Source organism: Penaeus chinensis, chromosome 30, assembly GCF_019202785.1.
Source record: "Penaeus chinensis breed Huanghai No. 1 chromosome 30, ASM1920278v2, whole genome shotgun sequence".
NCBI classification, from domain to species: Eukaryota; Metazoa; Arthropoda; class Malacostraca; order Decapoda; family Penaeidae; genus Penaeus; species Penaeus chinensis.
This window is the reverse complement of record NC_061848.1, coordinates 25,855,713-25,865,712: the sequence shown is the minus strand read 5'-3', so window position 1 is coordinate 25,865,712 and position 10,000 is coordinate 25,855,713. Positions and strand designations below refer to the sequence as shown.

Sequence of the window (10,000 nt, the reverse complement as noted above, 5' to 3'; positions counted from 1 at the left end):
TGCATAAAAATGGCATTTGTCCTGGCATTGTTTTATATAAGCCAAAATTTAGATTAAAACAATAGTTTTATTACTGTATTATCCAGGGATTAGGCTTGTGCATAACAACTTATATACCATTTACACTTATGTTAAACAAAATTTACTTTAAGGATTTTTTTTCTCCTACAGGCCCCTGCAGGGATCAAGAAGAACCTCCAGCGTACATATGACTCATGGAACCCAGAACTGATTGCACGTGACAATAACGTGAATCGAGCACAGACACTCTTTGTGCTGGCTTGGTTCCATGCCATTGTCCAGGAACGCAGAACTTACATACCCCAAGGATGGTCCAAGTTCTATGAGTTTTCATATGCAGATCTGAAGGCTGGAGTTGATATCATTGATAGGCTATATAAGCAAGCAGGTATAAATTTTCTTTTGGCTGGGTGAACTGATTAAAGTATTCTAAGTAGGCTTAAAGTTTTGAAATTCAGTTAATTGGAAGAACCTAAAATATTGAACTGTTACTGTTTACTGCAAGTACTTTAGTCACATGACTTGGCTATAGGTTGTTGCTTGTTACCATAAGCTGGATGAATGAAGTGATTTATATAAATAGATAGAGAGATAGATTTTTTTTCCCCTAGGAACTGGTGACATCAAGTGGAATTTCATCTATGGACTATTTGAGAATGCAATCTACGGTGGCCGCATAGACAACATTTGGGACATTCGAGTGTTGAATGCTTATCTTCGCATCTTCTTCAACAATGACGTGGTGGGAGGCCGGAAGCCATCAGCTGACCAACTTGCCAAGAGTCTTGCTCTTCCCACAACTGTTAATTATCAGGTAAGATGAAAAAAGAGAAGGAAAGGAAGAAAGAAAAAAAAAAGACCAAATGTAGAATATGAATCTGGAGTTGATTATATTGATTTGGATTATTGTCAGAGGTTTTATAAAGGAAATAAAAATTGTTGTTTTAGCTTCATTTTAATGGTACTTTTTCTTAATGTTAAGGATTACACGAGCCTCATTAGAAATCTGGCAGATGAGGATGATCCAAGTTACTTTGGCCTCCCAGCGAACATTGAGAGATCATGGCAGCGCATTGTTAGTTCACAAGTCATTTCTCAGCTGAAAGGTCTGTAAATGCATTATATGCTCATTGATTTATATGATTACAAGAGTACTGCACTTGCTTCTTATATTTGCTTTCCATTTAACACATTAATATATATTTTTACTCTACAGTTCTCATGAGATCTCCTGAACTAGCTGGGAGGTTTGATCGTGAGAAATGGCACACACAGCTGTCACCTGTGCTAAACTTGTGGAAAAAGTTAAACCAGGTATGAACTACATTTTCTCACTTTTTTTCATGTATCTATTTATTTTTAAGTATAGGGGGTGGCCAAACGGGGAAACACCCCTAAAATTGGGAAAAAAGGCTTCATTATAAATCATCCAGCTCAATTTGTGTAGTTTGAATACACAAACTATACAAAGGTTAAGAAAAAAATTGTAAAGCATAATAACTTTTACCTTATTTTATTAAATGTATCAATCCCCTAAAGTCTCCAATTGAACTTGTGAATATGCTAGATAGATGGTGACTGATAGCCTTGATTTGATTTTGCAGACTATAATACTTACAACATTAATTCTTTAGATACCTGGGTAGTCAAAAACTGCTCTCAACCCAGCTCTTCTCCCCTCCCTCCTTACGGCAGTCATCTTAATGTTTCATAATTCCTACCCCATAAAATGTATGAATAAGTGGATATAGAACAGTACCTATGAAAATAAAACTGTGAAAAAATTTTCAAATACTTTTTTCTTCCAGGGTGGGAACCTAATACAAGCCAAGGTATCGACACCAAGTGCCACAGCTGAGTCGCCAGTCAAGTCCTTTATCCAGCTGGAGTATTATTCAGTCATCTCCATCGTGCAGACTGTTCATCGCTCACTGGCACAGCTCTCAAAAGTCATTCGTGGAACACTTCTACTCACCAGTGATGTTCAAAAACTTGCAGATTCACTCCTCAGCCAAGAGGTAGCATTGTAGTGTTTAAGTGGAATCTGATAGCATTCTTACAATTTTGACCTGTGAAGTGTCAGCATGTTTGGGTATATAAATGACTTACAGGAAAATCTGTTTCTAGACTCCATCCAGCTGGCTGTCATTATGGGAAGGCCCAGAGGATCCGTTAGAGTACTTGCGCAGTCTTGTTAGACGGGCAAACGGAATTGGGAAGTGGGTAGCCAGAAGCGATCAAGGAAATCTTCTCAAAGAGCCTTTAGACCTGTCAGATCTCCTTCACTCAGCCACTTTTCTGAATGCTCTCAGGCAACAAACTGCAAGGTAAGGCATCTGCATAATTAGTATTTTTGAGTTGGTAAAGTCAGTGAAAGTTAAGCCTTCTTAAAAGCTGAGAATCCTTTAAGATTTTTATTCCCAGCAAAGGTGTTCACTGAGTTATTTTTTGCTTACAGGGAATACAGCACCTCAATGGACAGCTTGGTTTTTGTTACATCCTGGTCTCGTGGTGGAATACCTGATGCAAAGTTGACAATGAAATGGTCAGGGCTGCAGATGGAAGGTGCAACATTTGATGGATCTCGCCTACAACATAATACTCATGATTCAACAAGTATCTCTGTTGCTCCTCTCTGTGTTGTGGCTTGGGTGCCCAAGGTAAGTATATCTCTTGAATATTTATTAGTATACTACAGTAGGCATTTTATAGATGAACATAGATGTAAGAGAAACTTGAACGTCGGCAAATTTATTGTCTTTTATATCAGTATTACATATTATATATTTACTTGAACATCCTCTTATTTCACATTATTCTTAATGAAAAATGAAGAGTGGTTACCTTTAATCCTCAGGAACTGCAGAACAGACTGTATCATGACGAACTACTCTCTGTGCCAGTCTACTCCTCAGCCAACAGAGAGCAGGTGGTGGCAAGTGTTACCATACCTTGTCCAGCTCCACACTATGAGTGGCATCAAGCAGGTTTAGCCCTTTTCCTTTCCACTTAGAAAAAAGTGTCAAATATTATGAAGCAGTGATTATATAAGAATAAAGAGCAAAATCTAACAATTTCCACACAACACAGTCAGTTATCTTGTTTGTTGTTGGTGCTATTTCTGAGTTGCTGTGCAAAATCACATTCAGATATATTTTAATGAATTGCTTTAAATAAAAGCACACTTTTAAATTAAGCACAAGTGTACTAAAAAAAAAAAAAAAAAAAAAATTATATATATATATATATATATATATATATATATATATATATATATGCATATGATCTAAAATGCAGAAATAAAGATAATTTCAACATTCCATGCTTATAGTATGTCTAGTCAGTACTTCATTATTTTATGTTTATAGTTATGTCTAATCCATAACTGCACATGATATATATCCAAAAAATAGCTTTCTGTATATGATTCCTATATATATTCAACTTATCTAATGGCATTATTCCACATTCAGATCACTAGAAACAAGTGGATCAATAGAATAAATATATGTTTCACTATTTTCTTTTTTCATTTCCTTTTTAAAAATATTTTATGTAGGTTATAGTTCACCTTGCTTTCACGTTGACTAGCTAAAGACTTCAGAATATGAAAATAAATATTGCCAAAAATGAGATGAGAAAGTACAGAGTAAAGTATAAGAAAGTTCAAGATATCTATACACTATGTAATCTAATATTTACAAATTATACAACGTTAGCAAATATGAAGTTTCAGATACAAAATGCAACTCATTAGAGTGCAGGAAACTCAATGAGACCTTATTCAAATCTTCAAAATTTCAATTGGCATAGAGGAAAAAAGATTGATACTCACACTCAAAGAGGATTCTTGTTGAATTTTTTTGAAAGATATGAAACAATACTCTCTACATGGTATTCATTATGTGAATAAAACTGAAAGTATCTTATGTTCTCTAAATCATCATTTATGATCATATCAATGGATAAAGCTGGATAATGAAAGAGAATCATTATGATAAAAATACCTTTTATTTACCAATATCATTGACATATCTACATGCAGAGAAACAAGTCAAAATAAAAAGAACGCCAACTGATTTGTTTTTAATGCCTCACTATTTTTTATTCTAAATAATTCAAGTTAATTACCAAAATCTAGCTGAAGGAAAGAAAACAGCTTTTAGATATGACCCAATTTGATGCTGATATTCACGATCAGAGATATTCTAAGTTTAATGACGAATACATAGTATAATAGGGGGATTCAGATGGTACTAAAACATTTATTTAGACAGTTTAAAAAGAGATAAGCACATAGACCATTTATATGTACTTGGGGTAGCTATTTCAAAGGGAGTAATTAAATTAAATGTTTGTATTGTTATGGGAATGATGATATTGAGTTCAGCTAAAACTATTTCAAATGTTTTTAACTGGGGCCCAAGTCCTAATATTTGTCTATGAGAAAGTCAATTTTACCTAAGCAAGAATGAATGAAAACATTGACAATAAATTTTAAAAATCAGTCAATTCTCATTTAAGAGATATTATAATATAAATATATATAAAAAAAAAAATAAAGCAATTGTTGATTTCTCTACTTTCAAAACTTTGGATATTAGCAAATTCCTCCTACTGAGATTTTATGAATTACAATAAACTAGACCTGTTTGTTTGAGTGCACAATAATACTAACTTGAGAGGCTCAACACTTCCCTTGCCAGACTGCCTGTTTGTTACCATTACAATACCATCTTGCCTAAAGAACTTTGCTTCTTATATTAAGAAAAAAAATATTTGGCTTAAGTGATAATATAGAGGTTGAGAAATTATAAAGAATGGAGATGAAAGTGCATGCTGTTAATATTAGATGCAATGGGATGAATATGAATTAATTGTATGAGTGATGAAAAGTATGTGTATATGAGTATATTGTAAGTGTTGTATAACTTTCTGTTTCTCCTTTCTTCCAATTTTCACTGGTGAATTTACAGGGGCCTCCTACATGTTAGAGCAGTTGTTTTGTATATAATAAATTAAATTTCTCTATGTCAGTATTTCCTAAAAAAGAACAATAAAATTAACATAATTGGAATTGGGCTTATGCAATAAAGAGATGTAATTCTGTTAATGAATTCTGATGTTGTATATGCAGTAACTGTGACATAAGAACCTCCATGTATACAGTGTTTCATGCAATGGCTTCATTAGGAGTGAGAAACAGTCTTGTATTTTCAACCAGAGTCAACTTTTAATTCTGATATCTATCTTTCACATACACAATGTGTGTTGCTAATGATGGGGTTAGACATGTGTGATATATTAAACATTGCTTTATTACGACATTGGTAAGTTTGTTAAAGAATTAATAAAAGTATGTTAAACCACTAACAAAAGTGTACTGTTGACCAGTCACTTGAGAAGTGTTGACACAGCAGTGAGTCTAAGTGAATATGGAACAGTGATGCAATGTAATGTTCAAGTAATAAAGAAACTCCCAGACAGTCATACTATGAACTCCTTTTAATACATTTAGGGGATTTTCAGCCTTTAGATGGGTAAGAACTTTTGCAAGGGTGAAGTTGAGGAGAGCAAATAGGATACAATGACCTGCATCAGGGTAATAAAGTAGGGTGACTTGGGCTACAAATGACCCACTATTAAAATACTGATAGGTTCAACTGGAAAAAAAACATTTAACGAACAACATTGTGTTGTTCTAAATGCAGTTAGTTCCCCAAGAAAAATACTGATGCTTAATGTAGGCCTGCTGGGACAGCAGTGAACACTTTTGAGAAGAGAAAAAGTACAGTATGTGTATTAAAAGTGCAACTTCAGCAAGATGATTACAAATAATGCTAAAAATTTACATATTCAGTACAAAAAATTTAGAACATCATAAAGTGTATGAATTACATATAACGGAATAATTTGTTCTTATGCTAATTAGCTGGTAAAAGAGGCAGAGAGGCAAGGGAGGCAGCTGACGTTCTGTGAGCCAGGCTGACCCTCAAGAGACATATGTGACTAGACTGGAGGAGGGTCAGCCCAGGTGGATACGGGTAGAAGAGAGTACTGGATCCCTCTCTGCCCGTGAGTGACAACACCAGCACCTGGGCGCTGTTTGGGGCGTGCGGGCAGAGGTGGCAGACGCCGTTATTGGGTTCTATGGGGCGCTGGCTCGTTACATCGCCTGCAACGAACCGCACCACAAGTCTGCTTCTCGTCTGCAATCAGCGTCCGGCTCCGCCCGCGACGCTCAGTATTTGAAGCCCCAAATATTCGACGCCTGAAATATGGCATCCCGAAGAGCAGCAGCCGCCGTGCCTGGGTTGAGCGGCCTCATCAGGCGTGGTACAAATGCCAAGTGAGCAAAATAGCCTCCAGACCACACAGCCCTGGACAAAAGTAGCACGAGGGCTACTCTGCAGTGCTGTACTGTGAGCAACAGAAGATACAAGGAGGCTTGGTCTTGTCGGAGTAGCAGGTCTTCGATCAGAGCCATTGTGGTCGTTGCTGGGACACTCTGTACTTGCTGTAGACGAGTGAAGATATACATAGCACTCTTGTAGACATGAACACTTGAGTTTGCAGTTCTTGTATATCCGCTGTTGCAAACTGACAAAGGATCGTTGTACTAGAGACCAGCATTCAATTTTTTCCTGACTACCTGTGCTAATGACAGTACAAATAGTCTCTGACCACACGGACTGGTCATCAGCACCATGACTGTGACAAGTCATGCGTCTTGCAAATAATGTGATTCTGGCTCTTAAAGAAGACACGGCATCTAAGGTCTTTTCTATCACAGTGGCGGTACCCCCTTTAGTGACCAATGAGATTCACTGATTACTTAAATTTTGAATGAACCTATTTTTGTAATTATTTTAAACATCACTCATAATTCCATTGGAAAGGCCGGCTCATTTTATACCCAGAGGACCGCCACTGCACAATAACCACACGAAGTAGAGACCCAAAGAGCTGCGACACCGATGACGACCAATACTTCTTATTAACTGGTTGACTAAATAGTCTCCATTACGAACGGAGACAAACGTGTCCTTTATGTTGAAGACATTCACATAAAATAATCTTCATAATTCAGACGTGGGACACCACGAAAGTCTATAGCCACGTAATGACAACTGCTTGTATATGGCAACACGTTTCAAGTCCTAACTCGAGTGGTTTCCATTATGGCACACTTTCTTTCCAAACTAACTTGTTAGTTCAACACGGAGTCACATAATAACTGACCTAGGACACTGATATGTTGCATTACATATGGTAAATGACATCTCCACTGATAAAGTACTTAAGTTGCAGTAGGACGAGTGTATGGCACATGGTAGGATTAGGTAGCACCATCTCTTGGCTGCGTCGACGGCAGCCAGCACTTGACGTGTATCTCACACTTCCCTCCAGTTCTCACACACTGACTAAGATTGACAAGCGCATACATTGTTGGTGGACCTTTGATTCCAGGGGGAATTTTTTTAACGAACAATAAATAAGATCAAATAAATTAAGTCCCCTTCTGATGGACCTTTTTCATACGTTGGTATTCTATGTATTTACAGATATTATTTACGATTATATACATGAAGAATGGTATAGCAGAAGTATATACACTAAGCAGTAGTTGAGGTGGGAGGGGTGAGCGGCCCCCGTGGCCGCCGCCGCCGTCCACTGTGGGCGTGGCGGACGTGGTGCGCGGGGGCGGACGAGGGCGCCGTGGGAAAGGGCTGCGAGTGGGAGGGCGTGAGGGTGACCACCCAGGGCTGAGCAGGACTTCTAGTTGGCTTGTGAGCAGATAGGGGACTGAGGGAGACGGGGGAGGAGGGCGAGGGCGTGGAGAGGCGGTAGTGGCGGAGGCGTCTGGCGACGGGGGACGGCTTTCGGCGGCGGGGCGCTCTTTGGTGTGTCCGGCTTGCGTTGGCGCCGTGGCGGTGCCTCGGTCGGCTCGACACGGTCCTCGCCCGCTCCTCCTGCCTCTCCGCCTCTGGTGGCGCCTCCGTCTCGACGACGGCGGCCTCTGTCGTCGGGTCGCTCTCACCCGCCCGCTGCCGCGACCTTCTTCTGCCGCTGCCCCTCTCTTTCTTATTGCCCTTTTTTCGCTTTTTTCTTCTGTCTCGACACCTTTTAGTCTTACAGCGCTTCCGGCGCCGTTCTCTACATCGTTTTCTACGCGCGTCAATCCTGCTACATCTGTGCGGCGCCTTCGGTTTCGCCGTCGTCGTCGTCGTGGTGCCCGGCGGGGACGCGGGGCGAGTCGTGCCTGCAGGTGGGGCGCTGGAGCCGCGCCCTCGGGTGTCGTGGCTGCTTCCGCTGACGCCTGTCATGTTGTACTCGTTATGGCCGTCGCAGCGCTGGGAGGGCGTGGGGCCCAGGGCCTGCTGGTACTGCTGGATGATCCGGCGCACCTTCTCCAGCTCGACATTGCGGGGCAGGAAGTAGTGCTCCTTGCCGAGCGAGCCGCGCAGGCGCCGCGCCCGCTTGATGCGCCCGTTCACGGCGATCGCGATGTAGCGCCCGAGGAACTGGCGGCTCTGGAGCGTGTCGTAGAAGTTGTCCTCGATGGTCTTCATGAACTCGCACTCCGAGCTCCTGTTACACTGCAACGAGAGAGGAGGAGGTCGGTTAATTAGCCACTTGAGAGCATCATGCATCTTGGACAGTGAGATGCCTTCAGTTTTACACGATCATTGCACTTGGCTAGTTTTTAGAAGGAAAATAAGGAATGGGGGGGGGGGGGGGGGAGGATAAACTATTAATGGGTGACTTCTGTTTCTGGTTTCGAGGAAATAGTAAAGCTAGGCAATCGTGCTTCAACATTATACAAGTTATTCTTCCCCTAGAAGGGGCCCATATATCACTAGGATTTATCATATATAAATTCTTGAAAACGTGATACACAAGCCACTGTGACTTCCTCATCAGCTGTCCGAGACAAACCTCACCGCATCGTATGGATCCGTGTATTATATATATATATATATATATATATATATATATATATATATATATATATATATATGTGTGTGTGTGTGTGTGTGTGTGTGTGTGTGTGTGTGTGTGTGTGTGTGTGTGTGTGTATGTGTGTGTGTGTGTGTGTGTGTGTGTGTGTGTGTGTGTGTATCTAATATATATTATATACTATATGATATTACATTATATCATATATATTATATTAAACATATATACATACACATATATGCATATATGATTATGAATATATATCTATATATATATTTGTGTGCGTGCGTGCGTGTGCGCATACATGCGTGCGTGCATGGGTGGGTGGGTGGGTGGGTGCGTGCGTGCGTCCGTGCATGCGTGTGCACGTGCGTGTGCGTGTGCGTGTGCGTGTGCGTGTGCGTGTGCGTGTGTGTGTGAGTGTGTGTGTGTGTGTGTGTGTGTGTGTGTTTACTGATCTTATGTGCAGTATATACAGATACACAAATTCATTTACTTATGTCCATCCTTGCAAATAATCCACCAATTCCTCGATTTCCTCATCTACAAGCCTACCTATTCAATGCCTATCCTTTTCCAATCAGCCAACCATTTGTACCCTCCTCGATGCCCCTGCGCCATACACCCAGCTGGTTGGAGAAGATTTGTGAAACCCTACGAGGCGGCGGTCGTGACCTGCAGCCTCGCTACAGGACTGTTTACTGTAGCGCATGTGTTTGTTTAGTCTGGCCGTGCGTCCAAACCGCCGATATTAACCGAAAAGGCGCCAGACCCCTTGGCCGCGGCCGGGGCTGGGACTTGGCACGGCCCACCGGTCGTTAGGAAGAAAGATGGAAAGGAGGGAGCAGGGAGAGGAGGATGGAGGGGGAGGGGAAGGAGGGGGCGAGGAGAGGGAGGGGAAGGAGAGGAGGGGAGGGGGAGGGATTGAAGGAGAAGGAAAATGAGATGGAGGAAGGGAGTCAGGGAGGGCAGTTGGAGGGGGGTGAGGAGGGAAGGAGGAGGAGGAGGAGGAGGAGGA

At 40.9% G+C, this 10,000-nt stretch overlaps 2 protein-coding genes across 2 annotated transcripts in view; one reads left to right on the top strand and one right to left on the bottom strand.

Moving 5' to 3' along the window:
- LOC125041166 (cytoplasmic dynein 2 heavy chain 1-like) overlaps nucleotides 1–3,540 on the top strand; it is a 52,520-nt gene extending 48,980 nt beyond the window's left edge. The window contains exons 58-65 of the mRNA XM_047635979.1: nucleotides 172–409; nucleotides 633–835; nucleotides 1,004–1,127; nucleotides 1,238–1,335; nucleotides 1,830–2,039; nucleotides 2,149–2,348; nucleotides 2,480–2,681; nucleotides 2,879–3,540. Coding sequence (XP_047491935.1) covers nucleotides 172–409; nucleotides 633–835; nucleotides 1,004–1,127; nucleotides 1,238–1,335; nucleotides 1,830–2,039; nucleotides 2,149–2,348; nucleotides 2,480–2,681; nucleotides 2,879–3,034 — 1,431 coding nt within the window. The 3' untranslated portion in view covers nucleotides 3,035–3,540. The remainder of the gene's footprint in view (nucleotides 1–171; nucleotides 410–632; nucleotides 836–1,003; nucleotides 1,128–1,237; nucleotides 1,336–1,829; nucleotides 2,040–2,148; nucleotides 2,349–2,479; nucleotides 2,682–2,878) is intronic.
- Nucleotides 3,541–4,012: 472 nt separating this feature from the next.
- Nucleotides 4,013–10,000, bottom strand: part of LOC125041167 — a 203,795-nt gene continuing 197,807 nt past the window's right edge. Inside the window, exon 3 of the mRNA XM_047635980.1 lies at nucleotides 4,013–8,621. Within this exon, the coding sequence (XP_047491936.1) occupies nucleotides 7,638–8,621 (984 nt within the window). The 3' untranslated portion in view covers nucleotides 4,013–7,637. The remainder of the gene's footprint in view (nucleotides 8,622–10,000) is intronic.